At 40.6% G+C, this 24,520-nt stretch overlaps 1 protein-coding gene across 1 annotated transcript in view; it reads left to right on the forward strand.

Annotated features, from left to right (window-relative positions):
- EEPD1 (endonuclease/exonuclease/phosphatase family domain containing 1) overlaps window positions 1–24,520 on the forward strand; it is a 124,630-nt gene that overhangs the window by 54,222 nt on the left and 45,888 nt on the right. Inside the window, exon 2 of the mRNA XM_063452150.1 lies at window positions 13,329–13,380. Coding sequence (XP_063308220.1) covers window positions 13,329–13,380 — 52 coding nt within the window. The remainder of the gene's footprint in view (window positions 1–13,328; window positions 13,381–24,520) is intronic.

Raw genomic sequence — 24,520 nt, forward strand, 5'->3', positions numbered from 1 at the left:
GCTGCTGCTTTTTACTGGATAACCACTACTTGCCTGTCGCTAATATCCACACCGGGTGACATCCGCGTGATCAGGTGTGTGTTTCCGTGCTTTACCAGCGTGCTTCTAATATGCAAGTGCTTGGTATCTGTAGAAGCAGCCTTTGTCAGTGAGAGGCTACAATAATACAGCAACAAGGTTGTAAAATGTGTAGCCGCTACCAACTACCAGCTGCTGTTAAAAACAACAGCTTGCAAATGCTATGTACCAAGAAAAATTAAGACAAGCCCAAAGTAAATTTTAAATCTTAGGTAAAAATAACCAATGGAAACCATTGCCGGAATGGAGATTTTTTTTTTTCAGACTGGCTATTTTGGCCAATAAATGTTAAATTTGCTTTGAATACACAAGTCAGACTTTAAAGCATAACTTAATGACAGAAATAAACATAGTTACATAGTTACATAGCTGAAAAGAGACTTGCGGCCATCAAGTTCAGCCTTCCTCACATATGTTTTTGCTGTTGATCCAAAAGAAAGCAAAAAAAACTGTCTGAAGCGCTTCCAATTTTTCAACAAACTAGGAAAAAATTCCCTCTTGACCCCAAAATAGCAGTCAGATAACTCCTTAGATCAAGCAACTATTACCCCACTAATGAGAAATTATATCCCTGTATGTTATGTTTTTGCAAGTATTTATCCAATTGCAGTTTAAATATCTGTATGGACTCTGATAAAACCACCTCTTCAGGCAGAGAATTCCATATCCTTATTGCTCCTGCTGTAAAAAAACCCTTTTCTTTGCCTTGGATGAAATCTCCTTTCTTCCAGCCTAAATGCATGACCTTGTGTCCTATATATAGCCCTGTTTGTGAATAGATTTCCAGATAATGGTTTGTACTGGCCCCGAATATATTTGTATAATGTTATCATATCCCCTCCGAGGCACCGTTTTTGCAAACTAAAGAGATATACATTTTTTATTTTTTTTTATTCTTTATTTTTTCAGTGCAAAGCAAGGTCATTACTGCATTTGTTAAAGGGAACTTATACATTTTGTATGTTAGCAGGGTCACAGTACATTCTTGCACTATTTTATTTTTGTAACATGTTTGTGTAGGCCTTGATCGCTATTGTTTCGCCCCTCTGTTCTGAGGTGTTTGAGTGTGGTGTGTTCTAGCTTATCTATGGGTGAGAGTCGGTGTGCTGTGGTTGCTCGTAGAGGGTCCTAGGGTTTGTTCGTTCAGCCTATGGGCTTGTGGTATAGCGTGTTATGTAGCCTCTTCGGTACATGGCGTATGGGCTATGTTGTGTGAGTCCCGGGGAGGTGTTGGGTATAGGAAGTATGCCTTGTTTCGTTTGTAGTGGCTCCTAACCATGGGAGCTGCGGGGGGGGTGGGGTGTGTGTAAGAAATTTGGCGGTTGCCGATTGTGTGAATGTGGCGGGATGCTGTTGTTCCCTGTTATGGGGGGTAGAGCGCTGGTTCTGTCCCCAGCCTTAGGTGTGATTGCCTGCGTGTCTGCAGTGCCCTGTTGTTTGAGTGGGTAGACAGTTGCACGGTCCTTGATATAGGGTATGGAGGGGTAGTAACTGGGGGAACATTGGGGTATACGTAATGTCCTGAGCAGACAGTCCCAAGGTGAGCTTAGAGACCAGCTTGTCTTATGTTGGGTCCTCGCTGGTGCTTGTTCCTGGTTATGCCATCCTCTCATTCCCCGTTCTCGGGATGAAGGGTGTTGCATGCGCTGGGTCCCAGGTTGACGTTGAGGTGTAGGCTCTCTGTTTTGTGGTGTCCGGTAGCTGTGCCAGCCCTGGGCCGTCAGGAATGGTACGGTGTCTTCCATAGAGGTGAGTGTGTGTACGCCATCGTTTCTGGATACTGTCAGGGATTCGTTAGCTCCCCATCTATACCTTCTTTTAGCTGATTGAAGCTGGCTGGTCACCGGTTGGAACGTTTTTCGCCACAGGAGGGTTGTTTTACTGAGATCTTGGTAAAACGTCAGGGAGGCTTCCTCGAATTGCAGGGGAGTTTTGCCCTTGAGTGCTGACATTATGAGTATTTTATTGTGTGTTGTGGAGCTCCTTAGTATCACATCTCTCGGTGCCGTTGTCGATGTCCCCTTGGGCCCTGGTAGGCGGTAGATTTCTTCAAGAGTCATTTTTTTGGCTACCGCAGGGGACAAGAGGGAAGTCAGCAACCGTCTGGCATAGTGAGGGAGCTCATCCGCTGTAACTGCAGTTGGGACACCCCTTATCTTTACATTGGTGCGGCAGTGGCGATCTTCCATTGCTGTGATGTGTGAGGTGATAGCTCTTTGGTGAGACCATATTTGTTGGACCGAGGTCTGGAGTTCATGTACCTGTGTCTGGACGTCTGCTATGTCCCTCTCCGAGGCCTGTACCCGTTCTGCAATGGCCTTCATGTTATTTTTAATTGGAGCTAGTTCGGCAGCCAGTATTTTGTGAATGCCAATATTTTTTATTCAAGTTTTTATATGCTTATTCCTAATGTGTACTGGTTCTCCACTATATAAGGTGTAGAACCATTACTATAATATACATTTCAGCTAGTTCTGGATTCCCCCTACCGAATATTGTGGGAGGTAGGACCTCACTAGCTGATACATGCTCAATTGATATTATCTATCCATTTTTTAATTGCTATTACGTACTTTATTTCCATTTCCACTGAGTCCTGTCCATACTATTGTTTTATCCAATAGACACCCAGTATTTTGTGAAAGTCCATCAATAGTACCTTTAGATCTTGTCTGGTTGGTTGTGGTGTCCCCCTGTGGTGTCAGTGGGAGCTTCTGATGGCTGCAGGTGAGTGTCCGCCGGCCCCTCTGCCCCTGCTTGCTCATTTGGGTTAGTGTGAGCTTCAGGCCTTGTACTAGCGGCCTGCCGCGTGGTCTCCGCGGGTGTGGATTGGAGCTGCATGGGCCTCCGGAACATCGTTGCAATATCTCTGTGCTCCCCTGCTGCCGTCTTTTGCGAGCGGCGACCCATCGCTGGCGTGTGGGTTGAGGCCTCGGGTGGTGCCTGGGGAGAATAGTCATTCGCCTGTTGCAGGAGGAGTGCTTCCAGGCTTGGCAGGGACAATGTGGGGTAGGCCCCGGTTTTCCGTTTTTGTCCGGGCTGGGCCTTTGGTTGAAAAAAAGGCATCTATCGCCTCGGGGGTGTTGGGGTACGTGACTGGTGGGTTTTGGGGTCCATCTGGATTTTTGTTTTGGGTTTATTTAGGGGTGTTGTGCTGTCGTTTGAGATATACATTTTTTAACCTTTCTTCGTAACTAAAATGCTCCATTCCTTTGATCGATTTTGTAGCACGTCTCTGCACTTTTTCTAGTGCCATGATATCCTTCTTTAGAACAGGTGCCCAAAATTGCACAGCATATTCAAGGTGTGGTCTTACCAGCGATTTATAAAGAGGCAAAATTATATTTTCATCCCGAGAATTTTTGCCCCTTTTAATACATGACAAAATCTTACTGGCCTTAGCAACTGCAGATTGACATTACATATTGCTGCCTAATTTGTTGTCTATAACAATTCCCAAATCCTTCTTGTGTGTAGTTATCCCTAATTCACTACCATTTAGGGTGTAAGTTGCTTGTGCATTCTTGACCCCGAAGTGCATAACTTTGCATTTCTCTACATTAAATCTCATCTGCCATTTTAGTGCTCAGTCCCCCAATCTATCTAAATCCCTCTGCAGCAAAGCAATATCCTGCTCACATTTTATTACTTTACAAAGTTTTGTGTCATCTGCAAGCACTGAAACATGGCTTTCAATGCCTATTTCAAGCTCATTTATAAATATGTTAAATAGAAGCAGTCCCAAAACAGAACCCTGAGGGACACTACTACCACTTTTGTCCAGCCTGAAAATATACCATTAATGACAACTAGTTGTACTCTATCCTTAAGCCAATGTTCTACCCAGGAACAAGAATATTCATCTAGACCAATTTCTATTAGTTTGAAGACTAACCTATTGGGAGGAACCATTTCAAATGCCTTGGCAAAATCCAAGTAGATCACATCCACTGCAATACCCTGATCTATACTTCTACTTACTTCTTCGTAGAATGCAATTAGGTTAGTTTGACATGACCTATGTTTCATAAACCATGCTGATTTTTGCTAATAACAAAGTTCTTCTCAATGCATTCCTGAATATTATCCCTTAATAGTCCTTCAAATATTTTCCCAGTCACAGAAGTTAAGCTCACAGGTCTATAATTTCCAGGCAAGGATTTTGAACCCTTTTTAAATATAGGAACAACATCGGCCTTCCTCCAATCCTCCGGTACAATACCTGAAACAAAAGAATCTTGAAAAATTAAATACAGAGGTTCACTTATTTCCCCACTTAGCTCCTTAAGTACTCGTGGGTGAATACCGTCAGGCCCTGGAGCTTTATTTACATTAATTTTTTTTAACAGCCGTAGCACCTTGTCTCGAGTCATCCAATCACAAGCTATCTGCAATTTTTTGCAGCAATCATTTGCATATCTCTTGCCATAGGATCCTCATTAATATATACTAAAGAAAAATAGTTATTTAAAATGTCTGCCTCTTCCTGGTCTTCATTAACTAACACGCCCATCTCTGTTTCCAGTGTACCTACAGTTTAATTTTTTGCTTTTTTTTAGAATTGATGTACTTGAAAAACATTTTGGGGTTGGTTTTGCTTTCTTTGGCTATCAATTTCTCATTTTCTAGTTTAGCCATTTTAATTGCCTTTTTGCAAGCATTATTGGCTTCCTTATATCTTATATTGGATGCCTCTGATTTGTCCGATTTAAATGCTTAAAATTATTTTTTATTTTTAAATGCTCTTTTTTATTTTTAATCTCATTTTACTTCTCTACTGAGCCACATTGGTTTCAATTTGTTTCTTTTATATTTATTACCCAATGGTACATACTGAGAAATGTACCTTTCTAATATTTGTTTGAATAGTTTTCATTTATCCTCAGTGTTTTTTTCACTAAGGAGTTTGTCAGTCGATATGTTGTAGAGGTGCCCTAATTATATTGATATTGGCTTTTAAAAAATTATATGTTTTAGTATACCCTGCATGCTTTTGCTTTTTTGAGTTTATTAAAAAAATTACCATATTGTGATCACTATTTCCCAAATGTTCCCCTAGTGGAAAATGTTGATCAAAAGATCAACATTGTTTGTTATAACGAGATCCAGACAAGCGTCCTTTCTAGTTGGTGCTTGTACCAGTTGTGACATGAAGGTGTCATTTAACACATTCAAAAGCCTGACTCCCCTTGCTGAAGTACTAGTCACTCTATCGCAATTTATGTTTAGCACCAGGAAGTTAAGTTACCAAAAAATGTTGGACACATGTTTAAGCGAAACTGTCAGTTCTTTGGAAGTGAAAGTTCTTTGCTTCCTAACCCCCAGGTTTGTTAGCTATTCAATATGCAAAAATCTCAAAGGGTAAATTAATGAATGTATGCCTTCTGCTTAATTTAAAAATAATTCTTCTTCTTATATCTTCCTGGAAATAAAACAAAACATCTCAACACAACATACGTGTTTAATATACAAAAAAGGAATGTACATTATTTTGTTTTGCCTATTCTGTTTTGGTAATACCTCTGCTAATCCTGGCCTGACTAGAGTAGCCCTTTCATGGTAAGTGAGAGAATTTGTTTATTTGCAAATGTGAGTTTTTGTCTTCATATCAGGAATACAGTTCAAGGCAGATTTGACTGGTTTTTATTTTATGGTTTTTTTTGCGTTATGTACTTATCTTAGCCATCATGCAATTATGGCAAAAATCAGGAGAGCAAAAATTGCAATATTCAAAATGAGGGCCAATTCAATCTCTTATAAACGTGTGAATCATTTTTATGGAATATGGACGTTTTTGTAAATCCTTTTTAGCAGGTACCAAATTGCTGTGAATTGTAAATGCAATTTAGGGCTAATTTCTAATTGTGATACATTGTTTTGTTCAATTCTTCAATATGATTTTCGATTCAATATGGGGTTTTTCCAAAGATTTTCTAATTCGCATCCAGACTTTACTGACACCTGACAGACTACATAGTACTACTTCAGTAAGGAACATATCAAAAATGTTCCAAATATTTTATTAAAATAGGAGTAGAAATGGCTAAGGGCATTTCTACAGTGATTTTACCTTAAAGGGACACTTCACGCTTGGGTTGAATTCCACTTTTCAATTCATTATGCATTAAAACAAAAGATACCCGTCGGGGAGCATTTCTGCCCTCGGAGGTGGCAACTTCAGTCAGCTCAATTCCATGGTCACATTTCTGGCACTAAGGGCATACCAAAAAACTCCACCTTAGCGGGCCGCAAATTGATAATTATACCCATACCCAACACTTTCATAAAATCCCAAAGTGGGAGCAAACGATAACAATACTGAGTTGACAAAAGATGACACTCCCCCACACAGTTTGGATATGGACTGATCACCCCAGTTTACCTGTTTATTTTTATATTACTTTGTTTCGTTGCTATAATATAGTGTGTTCTGTTCTATTTATCGTCATGATATTGTTATGATACCATTGCATATTCGCCAAGAACCACTTTCTGTCTTTCACTTTATTGTATGGATTAATGCATTTGTGTTATGACTTTCCTTGGTACATTCATACTGACTTTATATGAAAAATATAATATTAAAAAATAATTTTTAAAAATAAGCAAACCATACAGTATAAAACAAATTAAACAGAAACCCAGAGTCCCTCATTTACGACAGATTATCACCTTTAGTAGGGCTGAGATTTCTCAACCAATCCTGATCCACTTGAGTTTTTCACTGGCAACATATGCATATCTCAAAAAAATCTCTGCTGAGTGAGGGGTTTAATAGTTCAACAGTGAGTAGTTTCATTAATTCAAAACATTAATGGTACGGTTCTGCAGTCTAGTAGCAGGTATAACACGGCTGCTTTATAGGCATCGTGTAAAAATCTTTTAGAAAGCTGGTACAAGTTACATAGGAATTGTGGTATGTGCATACGCAGTGCACATAAAAGGTAACTATACATCAATCAGCCAAATAACCCTCTATATAATAGTCATATAGCTCTGTGGCATTACCATAAGTACAGTACAGTATAGCAGCAATATATCACTTACCAACCATACATGTTTAGCTTTCATTTACAGAGTACCTAATATGTATCTATAACATACTATTTAAAACCTTAAAACTGGCACCATTGGACGCACTGCTAAAACAAAACTAGCCATCTCACTTCGTGCCAAGCAAACAAACATTCAGGTTATATTTACCCGCTAATTGTGCTGTTCTAAGTAATACCCTAAATACATTAGAATCCAACAGAACAGACGTGTATATTTATATGTACAGAAGATGAGAAAGGTATGTATGTTTCTGTTTCTCCTCCTGATTGGTAATGCATCTCCTGCTTCTGCCTAGACTGAACTAAATTGTGATGCCGTTTGCTAAACTGGTGATGTACATTTCAAAGAAAACAGAGCATTGCATGAAAAATTGTAACACTCGTTTTTGCAGATTTTTTTTTTTTTAATTCTTTATTTTTGTCGTGCATGTATCAACAACAGTTACTTAGATCCACACCAGCATCTGAGTGCATTTTACTATATTTGACAATGTCACAGGTTAATACAGCACAAATTTTAAGATTATAACGGGGAATGGAAAAAACTAAAAATACAATACCGTCAGTAAACATTGAGTTGGAGGGCATGCAGCGTTCCATACATGGTCAGAAACGAATTCCATGTTGATAAATAAAGGCAGTCTCACCTCTAATGTTGCCCATTTACATAAGAAGAGGCACACTGGCCGTGGGAGAGGCCCAGAAAATATCCGGGAAACGTCGAAACATTACAGCCAGTGGACCTGCCCATATGATATACATTTATATTGCCATCACATGCCTATCCCCGGCCCATGCCCAAGGTGACCGCAGCCGAGAGTGAGGTAGTGTAGAGTGCGACTGGCGCGGCCGTTAGACCGTGATACCATCCTCCATAAATGCCCAACATGTTCATAGACTACATTGCTCGTCCAACCGTATCTCCGGGTCTAATAAAGGTGAAAAAGAAAGAACTCCACCTCCCATGGAAAAACCAGGGGGAGGGAAGCGATAGTGTTATCAAAGAAAAAAAAAAGAAAATTACAAAAAGAATAAAACGAGACTGAAAAAGGTGGAAAAACAGAGCAAAGCGAGAGGGAAAAGAAGAAGCAGAGCAGCAGTTTTTGCTGATTTTAAATGTTTTAATTAATGGAATAAATTCCAGAGAAGAACCAGTTTCCCTTTATTATGAAACGATTGAATGGATTAAAAATAATATAGATGGGAGAGTGAGTTCCAATCAGGAGCAGTTCTAAGATGGTTTGGCATATGTTTTATTTAACATTTATTATTATTATTTGTATTTATATAGCGCCAGCATATTCTGTAGCGCTTTACAATATTATCAGAGGGGGAAATTTAACAGTAAATGAGACAATTACAAAAACTTACAGGAACGAAGAGGGCCCTGCTCAAACAAGCTTACAGTCTACAGGAGTTGGGGTATAAAGACACAGTAAGACAGGGCCAAAATCAAATTTTGAGTGAGTCACCATCTCTCCTTGCCAGAGACGCCCTGGGCAGAAGTTTTACTTTTAAGTGAGTGAGTAATTAGGACTTCTATTAATTTATCCTTTTTGTTTTTATCTGTTGTTGGTGTAACTGATTTGTTTGTTATCTACTTTTTGTATACACTGTGACTATTTTTGTTCGTAATAAATATTCCTTTATTGAGTTCTGCCTTCGGTAAAGAATCACGTTAGATGAAGAGACCAATTAAGTAGTGTTTTGCTATTGCATAGATATCGTGCTAAATTGTATTTGGTGTTTTTTTATTCTAATTTAGGGGCCAAAGTACCCCATTTATAAATTGTCTTGGTGGCGGCAGCGTTAAGATCATAATTCAGTGTGAGTGGCGTTAAGGGAGATTTTTTATCATTATTTCTGGTCTACGGCAGACAGATAGTGAACTTTAACCCTTTCACCACCACAACTAAGTCACACACACTAATTGAGTAGGGTGCTTTCGTGACAAATTTATATTCTGTTTCAATTCTCTTTAATATTGTTCTTTCTGTTAATATTCTTCTAGCTTTTTGTTTAATCCATTGAATGGTGGTAGAGGGAAGAATGCTTTTCTTATTTGTGCCAAAGTAATGTCAGTACATCTTTTGAATATCACTTGGGAATCTTGGTTTGTGTTGTCGGAATGTCCACATTAATTTGGAATTCCAGGAAAGGGATTTGTGCGATTGCGGTAGTGCGATAGAAAGGGTAGGATGGGGAGATTCCAGTAGTTTTTATTTTGACAAGTGCTCATATATTCCTTGAGTTACCAAGACGAAAACAATCATAACATGAAAATGCTGGTATTTAAAGGATGAGAAAATATTGAATTCCTGTTTTGCCGTTTCAAAAAAACAAGTCAAAATAAGTTCATTGGGTTTTAATATCACATGAAGATATCATGTGCAGTTAAAACAATCATTCCTTATTAAAGATATAATGCAGATTACATGTATAATTTTTACACTACATGCTATAATTATCGTTGACATTTGTTCTGTAGGTATAATCTATCACATGCATTAACATGGTGTATACAAATCTCACGGTAAAAAAAACATCTTTTCAGTGGGAGTAGTGTATGACAAATACACAAAAATCAGAATTTCACAGAAATGACATATCTGTTGTATTATGATTCACTTCAGCTTTTATTATGTAGATACACTACCTTGTTCCTTATGTGAATATGTATGGATATGTTTAAATAACTTCTGCTTCCTGGTTTTCCGGTAGTTTGAAAACACCAACCTCAATCAGGTCAACATTTGCAATGTATCACAGTATGGAAAGTAGTTGTCAATGACTGCTATGGCATTGTTGGACCTTTTCATATTAACTTAATCTAGTGCTGATCAGGGCCGGATTTACATTAGGTGCCTGTAGGCTCTAATGCGCCCCCTGCTCCCCAACCCAAAATAAGACAGATAATGTTTGGAAATTGAAAGCCTAAAAACATATTTTTATTTAACAACTGCATATGTATACATGTATGTATGCTCATATTCCTGCTTGTAATGTTGTGTTTGCATCTGTGAGTATAATAAATGTAAATCTTTCAAAAAGCTAACAGTGATCTCTGTAATAGTTTAGAGCTTGCCTGTCATGTTGGCAGCTACATGGATGCGCGACCGCCAGCGAGTGCATTAGAGCACGTGCGCCAGCGCCGCGGGCAGCAAGGGGGCCGACAGCCGGGAACGCCGGAAAAGAAGCCGAGCCAAAAACCGCGGAGGCGAGCAGAGCCACAGCAGAACCGAAACCTCCCCACAGAGTCACGGCTGATAGGAGCGGCACGGAGGGCGAGACACAATCCGTCGCTACCTACCCACAAGACAGCAGGATGCCCGAGGATGCCACTAGAAACACCCAGACGGCAAGAGAGGGAGCCGAGCCTCAGGAGGACTGCGGACAAACAAGCAGCTGGGAAACAGCAATGGAGCCACGAGGATCAGGTAAGTGGGAGGTAAAGACGGCCGGAAATGGCGACATGCGAGTTGCTGAAAAACGTACGGGACGGAGGAAGGTGAGTAGGGGGGTTTAAATAGGGTAACATGCCCCTCCCACAACTGCAGGCCAAGCCCTTTACATTTATTAAATCACTAATTAGTATATAATGCTAATACAGCAGTCAGTGACACAATATAGGCTACAAATAATAAACAATAATAAATATTTACCACAATTCACAAGCCTAATCGGGCAGAAACACGAGTCAAATAAACAAACCCCCAACGTTTCGGCTCCTCCTGGTAGCATTTGTCAACACCCTTTATCAATTAACACTTTTATAACTTACCCTTGTTACACAACCCTGTCTGTCAGAAAATCAGAAAACCAATGCTTTTACTTCCTGTTATGGTAAGCTCAGTGGAGCTAAACTCAAGAGGCGGACAATTACTCAGAGCACCTGCCTTGCAAAGACTTCTCATTGAGCTGCATCGGGAAGTCTGTGATTGGACAGCCATAGAAAGCTTGGGCGGGGTTAGAAGGGTAAGATTGCAAAGGCAGCGGACAGGAAAACTGCAGCTTTTGCAAGATATTTTTACATATAACTTAATGAAAAATGCATAATTCAATGCAGGCCTGTTTTCATTGAGGGTGTTGCACTTAATAATGATTTTTTTTATTTTTGGGTGAGAGAAGACGTTACATTATACGCTATATTAACACATGAGTTGGATGAGAAAGCATGTGTGTCATCAATTTTAGTAGAGGAAAAGCACAAAGATGTATTATAAAAGTAGTTCTCAAGTAGGTATCCTACCTATGTGCCAGCTCTGTATTCCATGTTTCAAATTAATGCTATGCCCATTCTTTTTAATAACGTGAAGTGAAGAGTTTAAAGGATCACTATAGTGTCAGGAAAACAAAGTGGTTTACCTGACAATATAGTGTCCTGAGGGTGCCCCCACCCTCAGGGGCCCCCTCCCGTGGCGCAGAAGGGGTTAAAACCCCTTCAGCCAATTACCTTAATCCAGTGCCGGGCTTCCTCGGCGCTGGTGACCTCTCCTCCCCGTCCGACGTCAGCTCCCCTGTCCGACGTCACTGGAGCTGAATGCGCATGGACGGGAAGTGCCACGCGCTCATTCAAAGTGTCCATAGGAAAGCAATTCTCAATGCTTTCCTATGGACGCTCTGCGCGATGGAGGCATAATATGCCTCCTGCGTCGCAGATGCGCCTCTAGTGGCTGTCCGGAAGACAGCCACTAGGGGCTGGATTAAGCCCAAATGTAAACATAGCAGTTTCTCTGAAACTGTTATGTTTACATGTGAAGGGTTAAAACCTGAGGGACCTGGCACCCAGACCACTTCATTGAGCTGAAGTGGTCTGGGTGACTATAGTGTCCCTTTAAATGCATTGCCTATATGAAAGATGAGTTCTTTGAAATATTTTCCTGTAAAGTTTCTAAAAGCCAATGTAGAGCAGAGACAATATTTCCATTTCTTGATCTATTTGTTGCCAATTCTCCAACAAAGATACTCCTCCCCCTAAAAAAAAATAATGAAAGTTATTTCAAGTATGGTATACCTGCCAATGTTTATACAAACAGAAATTTAAATTAGTTTGAAATAAGAAAAACATGGCATTAAAAATACGCCTTTTTAAATGTATATGCTAATGTGTGTACTTTTAAATGTATATGCTAATGTGTGTACTTTGTCGAGTGTTAAGAGTGACGTACCCAGTTCTTTGTAATGCAGGATATTCCACTCTCCAATATACAATAAATAAACTGAAGAGTGCAGGTAATGTATGTTTCTGACAGCTGATTGTGATGAGTATGATGTTATTTTCAAAATTGCGTGTAGGCTGAATAAATTCCTTCCTCCTTCACAAAGTGATGCAATGTCAGGAATATAAAGTATGTGTTGTAGAGATGTTGGAATTACAATAGTGCTGAAATTAAAATAGCAGAGTCTATAATGTATATTTTGGATTACCGTAACAGAACAGTAAAGTACCACTCCAGGCACCATGATAACTTCAAGTCCTACAACTCCAATGAAGTTGTTATGGTGTCTGGAAATCCTGGGTGTCATCTTACCTGTAGTGATAAAATGGGGCTAACCCACCCAGAAAGGGGGTGCGGAAATTACTGGTAGGTGAGCCCGACTGTCATCTAAGGTCCGCTCACTTTTGGCAGACCCCGTAGGGAGCGTTGTTTCAGTGGTCTCTGCAGGGTCCTAGCGCCCTGAACATAGCGTGAGCGCATCTAATGATGCACTCACACTGTGCTTGGTGTCCCAAAATCGGTTCTATCCTCCAATATCAGGAAGGTTGGGAGGCCTGCATCTTACTGGTCCCTCTGTCTCCTCTTCCGGCCCCAATTTAGAATAAGAAAAAAATATCTTATTTACACAGGCTGATTTCTAAACACATTTATTGGAGTTTAAGTACATATTACTGTGAGTATTATTGTTGTGAAGTTGCTTTACACTCCACTGGTGGTAAATGTCCCGTGCATGCACGCAAAAAAAAGAAAAAATACATCTCAATGGACTAAGAGTCCAAGACCCTTTGTTATTCAAGGCAGGATTTTAGCTATCTCCCCTACAATTGGTTTCATTGTTCCCTTGTATATATGCTTGCAAGAGACAAAATTGGTCAAAAATATCTTTAAAACTTTCAAAGTGATCATATTTGTTCATAAATGTTTCCCTATAGTTATTCTTGTTAACGTTAATATATATTTTGTTCTTTGTCTGCAGTATCAAGCTGCTGGCTGTACAGGAATTGACTGACAGAGACGCACTGGAAAAGGTATTTTTCTATATCTTTATAATATCTTGCATTGCGAGTAAAGAAGTAAATCAATAAAGTAATACAGATAAACTTGCTGTTAAATTTTTTTTACCGTTTTCCTGCTTTTTTACTGAAATTGAAATATCTGAGAACACTAGCAGAATTTACTATGAAGGAAACTGTCACTTTTTAGATCACTTTTAGAATACTTAAAGGAGCACTCCACACCCATAGAGCACTTCAGCTTGCTGAATAGCTATATGGATGTGGAGTGTCCCTTTAAAATCCCAGCTAATAGAAGTGCCAATTTCATTGTGAAATGAACACTTTTATATATGCAAATATATTCATAGAGCATGCCTGCCTTACAATATTGGCTACAAGAATCACTCCCCTCCTGCCTGTCAGTTCTTGCAGCGTCTGTCCTGTCCCTATTGGGAGAGGGAGGATTTGAGACAGGGAGGGGAGAGGAGAGAGGATTTGACACAGGGATGGGAGGGAGGATTTTACACAGATAGGGGATGGGAGGGAGGATTTGACACTGATAGGGGAGGGGAGGGAGGATTTGACACAGGGAGTGGAAGGAGGAGGAAGGGAAGGGAGGAGGGAGGATTTGAAACATGGAGAGGAGGGGAGGGAGGCTCTGACACAGAGGGGAGGGATGAGGGAGGCTTTGACATAGGGAGGGATGGGGAAAGGGCTTTGACACAGGGACGGGAGGGAGGCTTTGACACAGGGAGGGAAGGTGGGATGAGACACATGGTTAGATTGGGGAGGAGAGACACCTGAAATAAAATAGAACAGAGGCTTCTCTATAAGAAGCCTCTGATTGGACAATTCTCTGTAAAGTGACTGAAAGTCACTTCCTGTGAATAAGGGGAGGGCTTACAAAGGTTGTAGTCATAAGAACTGCAGCTTTTGCAAGCTGTTTTAGACTATACCCCCAACGAATACATACATAAAAATATACATGCATTTATTCATTGGGGGCATATCTACTAAACTGATGTTTTTTTCTGGGGGGGTTTCAAGTGTGGAGTGGTCCTTTAAATATGATGAAAATATCGATGGAATCACTTTTCAGAACATTTTGATAAATATACCCAAAAGTGTCAGCAGTAATGTAAAGTAACTCCAAGTACTTCCAGCATAGCTATGGTATGGTGTCCAATGATACATATATTTTAGATGCTATCTTAGTACTCCATTCCATAGGGTAGCGCAAGTCAGGTTTCTGGAAGTTCTATGATATTTTTTTTTTTTTTTATGTTTCAAAGCAGTTTATTGAGCAAAAGAAGTAACAATATATAGTTCATAGTATCATACTTTCTGAGGGTGGGACGCGCAGGTCCCGTTCATTTGAGTGTTGCGAACAGTATTAATCAGGAAGTTCTACGATATTAAGTTCTGGTAAACTGGAAGTGATGTATCCTTGCATCTGACTCATTTCATCCAATTGTGGACTTTTGCCAAAGACAACTGAGTGACATGAATATATAGGTAAAATGGGGGAGAAGTTAATCTCATTAAACAAAATCCCATGGTATACCCTCACATGTTGGAATGATGAAGAGGTGGCGCCAATGAGAACAAGAGGACAGGATATGTGTGTATTTGATGGTTACAGGTTTAGTAAGTGCAATAGATGATCTGAGCAAATATAGATAAATGAAGTGGTCTGTGTTCAGTGCAATGGTGGATTTAGGGGGTATAGGCGGGGGGGGGGGGGGGGGAGGGGGCAATAACAGTAATGCCCCCAGGCTCTCCCTCTCCCTTGCAGAGCTGATGCTTTTCAAGCGCCGGCCCTGCTGTGTGCCTTCACTGACCGGATGGGAGATCAGAGATCTTCTTGCTGGCCCACAGGCACTTTGCTGGGCAGCTGGCAGTAAAGGGAGAGAGAAGACCTGGGAGCTCTAGTCTGTAGCTCCACCGAGTTCTCCTCTCGCAAGTTAGGAGCGCTGCCACGGTTACCATGGCAATGCTTTGGATCTCCCGAGAGTAAATCCTAGCCCAGGAGGTGCTAAAGTTCACTCTCACCACTAGGACCACCAGGGATTGGACGTCATATTCCCCCTCACTGGTCAAATGTGAGAAGGGAGGGAGGATATAAAGTATATTTAGAGCTGTAGTTGTTATTTTGCCTGTATTGTTCTTTTAAATAGTCTACCAGTGCCCCTCCTGAAATTGGGTTCTGGATCCGCCCCTGGTGCAGTGCCCCTGGACCTTGACATTCAGTTAGTGCTACTCATACATTGGACATTGGATTCGATGTTTCTCTATGAGAAGCATTTGATTGGAGGAGAAGTCAAAGAGGAGTCAGCAAGGGACTGGTTCTCAGTGCTGGAAAAAAAAGTTGAAAATACTGAAAATTTTTAAACACAAAAGGGTACTGAGAGTTACAGCCATGCCAATAAACGATTTATATATAAAAAATATATATTTCTACAGCTATAGTTTTCCTTTATGTAAAAAATTGTATAAATAAAAATAAGTCTTAAACATTACTTGCAGAACCATTTACCTTCCCATAGGGCAAGAACTTACAAAAACACTTTAACAGATTCTCTATGCTACACATGCAGAAATTCACCGTACTTCTCACAGTTTCTCTTTCCTGTTCTTGCCCTGGAGTTCAGATTTTTATATGTGGTTTTTGGGAAAGGAAATTTCACATCCATACTCACACGGGTGGGGATCTGAAATTAAAACATCCCTTGGAATAATATTTTGTAGAAGAATGTTTGGAATTCTTCAAAATATTTTCACCCAGGTCCAAGCAATAATATTTCATGAATCTATTATGACACTACTCAGCTGCTCAGTGTAGCTGGGATGTTTCTTTTGAATATTTATATAAACATATGCTGGATTACACGCCAAGCTATACATTTCTGTGTTACTTATATGTCATATATTAACTTCACCAATGGATCATTAATTTGTTTAAATAAACTTAAATAAACAGGATTGGACACATTCTTAGCTGTAAATGGCTCAACATTATTTAAAGTCAGCTTTCGTGGTAGAAAGGGTATTGTCCTAGCATATTTATTTAGTCAGTAATTTGTAGAATAATAGGGCACTCTAGCACACTGCATTTGTACTTAATTCTGCCTAGTGTGCTATTTAAAGGGTTACTCCTTGAACCATGACTATGTCAGTGAATTGAAGTGGTCATGGTGCCTGGAGTCTGTATGTGCATAATTTTACTTTAAAACACTGCACATAATCTCTCTGCTGACGGAGGTTTAATCTCACAACTGGGTTGTCATCACCCAACTCGGAACTAGAATTCTGAGTTGGCCAAAGTCAGTTCTGTAAAACAATTCTACAGATGACGCTCAACCACTGAACGGCGATGGCTTCTGGCGTCTGCAGCTTTACAGAAGCCAGGAGTGCGTCACTGGACCATTAAGGAGCATCAAAACCTTGTGGGGTCCCAGGTACGGGGGCAAACCGTTTTACTAGGGAACCGGGCCAGGGAACTCTTGGCATCATAACCACTGCAGCGGGCTGCTTTTTTTTTTTTTATATTCTTTATTTTTGTAGTGCAGGTATAGAACACAGTAGAAGACATGTCTGTAATTCAAGCAATAATTTGTTTAAGTAATAACAGACATCAAGGAATATATGCACTTGTGTACTATGTGTGGCTAGGGGCTGTAGTGTGTGAACATTTATAAGTGCTCATTATGTGTGTCTACAGGCTGTATAGTGTGCATGTCGTTAGGGACTGTAGTGTGTGTTTGTGTGTCTAGGGCCACCAGTCAATGGTGAAACTAACAGAGAGGTCCCTGGTGCAAGACTATTTTTGGGTCCCCCTATCACAAGGGTGGTCAAAAATGTTTCGGCCTTCCTATAGCAAGGATGGCCAAAACGTAGATCCTCAATGCTTTTAAATATGGGGCTCTACCATTTTCCCATGTACTAAGCACTGAGCAGTGTTTGAGCGCGCTTGAATATAAGCATGTATTTGTGTGAATGTAGGGTTGTGGTTGTATGTAGTGGCATTTGAATGCAAGCATGCATTTATGTGTAGTGTTGGTTTTTGAAACCAGGTTTTGCATGGTGTTTAATACAGAGGTGTGCTCGTATGTTGTGTTGACATTTCAATGCAGGGTTGTATTTGTGTGTATTGTTTGCATTTGAATGCTGAGATAAATTCACATATACACATACACTGCCACACACACCACTAATAGACCGATAATCGGTCCGGCCGATATTCGGGATTTTGGCAAATATTATTGATACACTATTAATATTGATATTACCCAGCGCACTCAGGGCTGGCGTCCATAAGGCTGCACAGCTCTGGGGGCACAAGAATAGAGTGACGGGCAGGCAGGAAGCGCATAGCGCTCCCACCTACCAGTCACTCAGTGTAGCGTGGTTGAGCAGAGCGGACTGCGGTACAGGAGCTACAGTTTCCTATATCTGGCCGGACTGACAGGAAGTGCTTACTGAGAGAGCACTTCCATTCTGTCCGGCCGGGTACAGGAAACTGCACTTGGCCACACTACAAGAGAGATAATGAGGCACATCATGGAGGGGAGAGGACCACTAAGGAGAGGGGGCACACACACTAAAGGACAGGGAGCAAGAGATGGGAGAGGAGAGGACCACTAAGGGACAGGGAAGGCAGGGAAGAGGTACACTAAGGGACAGGGAGGGCAAGTGATGGGAAAGGAACACTAAGGGACAGGGAAGGGAGGGGAGAGATACACTAAATATTCTTTAAAACAAAAAAAAATCTGACTGGCATGTATATTTTTTGCATTTATCATTTAATTAAAAAAATATACAGAATATCAGTATCGGTAAGTTATCAGCTATCGGCCTAAAAGTTCACAGAATATCGGTTGATCCCTAATACATGCACACACAGATACACACATTGACACACATTGACACACATGCAAATACACAGACACACACTGAAAAACATTCAGATACACAGATATGCACACTGACAGTTAAACACACTACACACCTGCAGATATACAGACATATATGTGCACACATTTGGAGGTTTAGAGTAGGTGTGTAGAGGGAGTGTAATGTGTGTGTGTATAGGGGGCGTAGTGTGTATAAAGGTATACTGCTTGCTTGTACAGGAGATATAGTATGTGTGTATAGTGTAGTGGGTTAGTAGGGGGTATGAAGACAAGGAGTGTAGTGGGTTAATTGAGGGTATGATGGCAGGGGGTGTAGTGGGTTAATAGGGGGTATGATGGCAGGAGGTGTAGTTGGTTAATAGGGGGTATGATGGCAGGGGTGTAGTGGGTTAGTAGGGTGTATGATGGCAGGGGGTGTAGTGGTTTAATAGGGGGTATGATGGCAGGGGGTGTAGTGGGTTAATAGAGTGGTATGAAGGCAGGGGGTGTAGTGGGTTAATAGGGGGTATGATGGCAGGGGGTGTAGTGGGTTAATAGGGGGTATGATGGCAGGGGGTGTAGTGGGTTAATAGTGGTATGATGGCAAGGGATGTAGTGGGTTAGTAGGGGGTATGATGGCAAGGGGTGTAGTGGGTTAATTGGGGGTATGATGGCAGGGGGTGTAGTTGGTTAATAGGGGGTATGATGGCAGGGGGTGTAGTGTGTTAATAGGGTTATGATGGCAGGGGGTGTAGTGGTTTAATAGGGGGTATGATGGCAGGGGGTGTAGTGGGTTAATAGAGTGGTATGAAGGCAGGGGGTGTAGTGGGTTAATAGGGGGTATGATGGCAGGGGGTGTAGTGGGTTAGTAGGGGGTATGATGGCAGGGGATGTAGTGGTTTAATAGGGGCAAGATGACAGGGGGTGTAGTGGGTTAATAGAGTGGTATGAAGGCAGGGGGTGTAGTGGGTTAATAGAGTGGAATGAAGGCAGGGGGTGTAGTGGGTTAATAGAGTGGTATGAAGGCAGGGGGTGTAGTGGGTTAATAGAGTGGTATGAAGGCAGGGGGTGTAGTGGGTTAATAGGGGGTATGATGGCAGGGGGTGTAGTGGGTTAAAAGCTGGTATGATGGCTGCTTAATTTATTTAATAATTTAAATATATATATTGCGCTCCCCTCCCTCTTATTACCTTGCTGGGGTAGAGGGGAGCATGCTGATGTCAATCCCTGGTGGTCCAGCTGGCAGGTTATTCGGTCTGTACCTCCGCAGGGTACAGACCATGCTTCTCCCTCTCGCAGGTATTACCGAGTGTTGCCGTGGGTTTCCATGGAACGCTCTGATAATATTGGAGCTCGCAAGAGGGAGACAGGTATGCTGCCCGGCACAGATTCACAAATCTTTCCTCCGGCCAGTGAGGGGACAGTGGTCCCTCTTAGGGCTGGTGCTGCCCTGCATGGGCAGGGGAGATGGCCAGTCGGGGCCTACTGTCTGGGATGGGGTTCCAATAAAACTGCATCTTGTAATCCTGCAATAAAGGGATAGTGAAGATTAAATGTGTCAGAGTTCATGAGCTCCACTGGCAGGTTTGGTTGGAGGTTGAATTTCTCTGCATTCCTGGGTGGAAACATACATTTTGGCAATGGTCCCCAGTGAAACACAGCTCGCCAAGAAAAGGCTGACCTCAATGTAACATGGATCTCTAGCCAACCATTGTTTCTCTGTTATAAGAAGCCATTCTCAAGGGTCTGTTTCAAGAGGAAAAAACAGATCTAGTTAAGTTCAGTCTCTTGGATATGTAATAAGATTTACCTTCCAAATCTGGTTTAAAGATTGAATACCAGGCCAGATATGTTGCATAATTTTTTTAACAGAATTAGTTTTTCACCATAACCATTCATTTTTATGACTTGTGGTGTCCATGATACCAGTTTATTTATTTTGTCTTTCGATCGCATATAAAATACTTATTATAGTGGTAATTTTTGGCACAATTGCTTTGCTTGTTCTTCATATTCAAAGCAATTATGTACTAACAGTACAGTATTGATGTTCTCCTAGAACTATAACATTTTAACAGCAGCGATTTACACAAATTGTTACTTTTGACGTTATCCGCTCAGTCCCTTACTCACAGACTAATGTGTCCCCCTGCCTGTCTAAGCACTTCTCACATGCTATACAAGTTCCCACCTACACCTAGAGGTACCTTAAAGGGACACTACATTTACCAGAATAACTACAGCTTATTGTATTTGTTCTGGTAAGTAGAATGATGCCTTCAGGCTTTTTGCAGTAAATACTGTCTTTTCAGAGAAAATGCAGTGTTTACATTACAGCCTAGTGATAACTCCACTGGCCACTTCTCAGATGGCTGCTAGAGGTGCTTCCTGTGGCAGTGCTGCACATTGTGCAACACTTACATTAAGTGTATCCACCCTTTGTATGGATACACTGAACTTTCTTCATAGAGATGCATTCATTCAATGCATCTCTATGAGGATATGCTGATTTGCTAGGGTGTTGGCTTGTGCTGGCTCTGCCCATGATCTGCCACAGTCTCAGCCAATCCTATGGGAAAGCATTGTGATTGGCTTAGAGAATAACTTCTGATGATGTCAGTCAAGCAGGCAGATCAGGGGTAGAGCCTGCAGCTGCAGACTTGAATACAAGTAAGAGTTGACTATATTTAGGAAGGCAAGGGTGGTTCAGAGGGGGGCTAGATGGTGTTTATAACACTATATGGTCAGGAATACATGTTTGTGTTCCAAACCCTATAGTGTTCCTTTAATAGTAAGCTATGAAGGTGGTGTGGCCATGTTCATGCACGTTGTCGATAGCTCTGTTTATAAAACTATGAATGCAAGCTGGTAGCAGCCATAATGTATCATCATTATGTGCAGTTCCATCCAATCTCTCTGATGAATGTGACTGCTGCCAGGGCAGAGAGTTATGTATTATACTTAGCCTCATTATTTGGTGGATGCACACTGCAAAAAAAAGAGCTTTTCAAACCCTGGGCATTTACTGCAAATGCAGGGACTTTAACCCCTTAAGGACACATGACATGTGTGACATGTCATGATTCCCTTTTATTCCAGAAGTTTGGTCCTTAAGGGGTTAAATATGATTTTTTCTTTTATGACATATTTTTTAAATAAGGTTTTGTAATGTGTTTTCTATAACAAGATCTAAAATGTGAAGTTCAACTCTAGCCAAAAGTTAAGATAATACTATTTTGCATTAACAATTTGTTAATGGTTTGGCTCTTTTAAAAAAAATCTGCAATCGTTTCCAGCATCCCATGGCGCACATTTGTATGTAATCTCTCAATCCCTATCTGATTTTCTGCATCACAATTCCAGATAACGAAAAACAAAGAAGAGGCCACTCATTAGAGGGAAACTCAAAGTACAATTTGCAGAAATAGTTTAAATATTAACTTAAAACGATAAATGGAAGACATTCATTTTTCAGTAGCTATTGAAACGGTAGACTATGGGCACTTAACCCCTTATGGACACATGATGTGTGACATGTCATGATTCCCTTCTATTCCAGAAGTTTGGTCCTTAAGGGGTTAAATGCCATATTGCCATATAAAAAATGTCAAATTACTCCCACTTTAAAAAAAAAAAAAAAAGCAGCTGACCCATTGTTAATAGGACATACTGGCAGTTTGTAAGATCTGATTAATGTAACACCAAATTTGGAATATTTGTATATTAACCCCTTCATGAAAAATGACATGCCAGGACAATCACAATTATTGTGAATGTGGATAAACTGGAAATGTTAAAACATTGAGTGATCTGACCTGTGTTCCCTGCAGTTTTTTTTTTTTTTACATAGTTAAACTCCCAGCTGTACTAGATCCAGTGGACCAGCCTGCTTTAGGATCTGCATCTGGTAATCCTGTTTTTTTTTTGCTTCTCTGCACTGAGGTCACCAGTGAGCACAGCGAGAACATGCTATTTAATGCTGTTGCGGCCCTGTAATCTACTGGTAGGCATTTGTGCCATTGCAAGAGCGCTTGCGTAGCGCTGCGCCAGTGCGAGCCTGATTGCTTGTCTGACGAGGAGTGTGTTCGCTCACTGCGAATATTTACTTGGCTGAAAGTCCCCATTTTGGATTATGTCCAAGCTTGGCTTAACCAGCAGCTCTACACATTGTATTATTGGCACTTATCAATTAAAACCCATTATTGTCATGATATCTAGTGACCCTCTTTTACATAGACAAGATCACCATGTCAAGCATCCCACACTCACTCACAAGAATTAAAGCCAAGGTCACATGTGAGACAACATGATTATTCAGGAATGCACTATTGGGGCTACTTAACTACAAAAGGGTGCCAGGGTAATATAAATACAGATTCAAATAGTGCAGTGACCAATGGCAATTCTGACGCTGCCAGTGACACTTGTCTGCATTGTGAATATGAAATAATGTAATGTAAGTCATCAGATTGTTGGGTAAGAGGTGGGTGATAGCTTAGAGGGTGACACTCCACCTTGGGTAGTATACATTTGCAATGCAGGGTCATCGCTGATTGTCAGCACAGCCACAGTTACCATGACAAGCTCACCCTGTTCTGTACCAGCTAATTACGAGAGGAATGCAACTGTAACATTATAACTTCTAAATGACTTGATAGCGAATCTTTCACAAATACATATTTTACATTTTGAAAATTTAGATTGTTTAACAGACTGAGCACAGGGTGATAAAGAATGTAAGGTTAAATCAGACACAGATATCAAAAGATCAAAGATTATTCAGACATTTCAATCTACATCTGGCAGATGTAGATCTGTGGTTTTAATTAGTCACACAATGAGAGGATACAGAGGATATAATCATATGTAGAGTTAAAGACAACCCTACATAATACATTTATAGGACCATTAAATGCACCCAGACCACTTCATTTTAATGAAATGATCTGGATGCAGTGTCACTTTAGTTTTAACCCTTGCAATGTAAAACATTGTAGTTTTGTAGAGGCGCCTCCGATGCAATAAGCAAGTGACACTTTGTCACAGGTATGCAATTTATTTATATGAGAAGCCCTTAATTGGATGCGCACAGCACTTGCTGTGCATGCGCCATAAGTCCCCAATGCTCCTCCATGAAGAGCGTTGGATTGGACCATCACCAAGAGAACAACTCTTGATGATGGCGCATTAGGCTGAGTGGGCAGCAGCACCGAGGGGGTCTAGGTAATAAAAATCTCTTTTTTTAATTTGTATTATCATTATTATTATTTGTATTGCACTTTGGGGGGCCTTGTACTCTAAATATGGATTACTGCGCTATAGTGTTAGGAATACAAGTTTGTCATCTTAACGCTTTAGTGTTCCTTTAATTATTCACGAGCACACTCAAGGTTCCAGTATCACTACTTACCGGTACATTTTACACTATTTGTGTTGTATTTGCCCATTGTACAAAGCTGCAAAATAGCAAAATATGTTGGTTTATCACTAAAGATAATGCTTCAGGAACACTGGAGGACCACATCAAGCATGGAGGTTTTCTATTATCTAATAGGAAGTGGTTATGACTTATTTTCCAACCCCCTATAAGACACATTGCATATTTGAGCCTTTGCCCTGTGTAGTAGGTATACCGACAGACAAACATAATATGAAAGATACACAAAATGTAAAGTAGATTTGTCAAAAATATGACAAAGACCCCTGATGGTGAGATTTTCGCATTGGAGTGTGGTGGCCTGGGGATGCAGCAGATATAAGTTATATTTACTTGAAGATGTACTCCACGGGTGCCGCCATCTTCATTTTCAGCTCCTGGCCCTAATGCAAACTTATTATGGTCCTTATAATGTCCGTTTGAGTTCCAACCCTTTTGACTGTTTTGCATACACATTTTACCATTTTTACTTTATATTTAGTTACTAACCAGTCCTATAAACAATACACAACTCAAGCCCTCTTCTAGCAGATGAGTACATTCATACGGCCAAGTAATAAGTTTTTGTGTTTTTTTCCCTTCTAATTGTAGGTGTTTTTCTGTGTGTATTGTTTAAGGTTATTTATTGGCAACTCAGAAAGTCTTTGTAAGGATAGAGGCCAAACCCCACAGGAGTTTCTCGATTATAGGAAAATTTTCTCAGAATAAACTGTTGTCCTTGAAAACAAGTTTGCTTGTGTTATGCCTTTAAATAATAGTTGGAGAGTTATTACTTCTTACTAAAATTTGGCTTGTCGGTAGGATATTTGTAACATTAAAAAAAAAAATATACGGTATGTAAAAA

Source organism: Pelobates fuscus, chromosome 4 (assembly GCF_036172605.1).
Source record: "Pelobates fuscus isolate aPelFus1 chromosome 4, aPelFus1.pri, whole genome shotgun sequence".
NCBI classification, from domain to species: domain Eukaryota; kingdom Metazoa; phylum Chordata; class Amphibia; order Anura; family Pelobatidae; genus Pelobates; species Pelobates fuscus.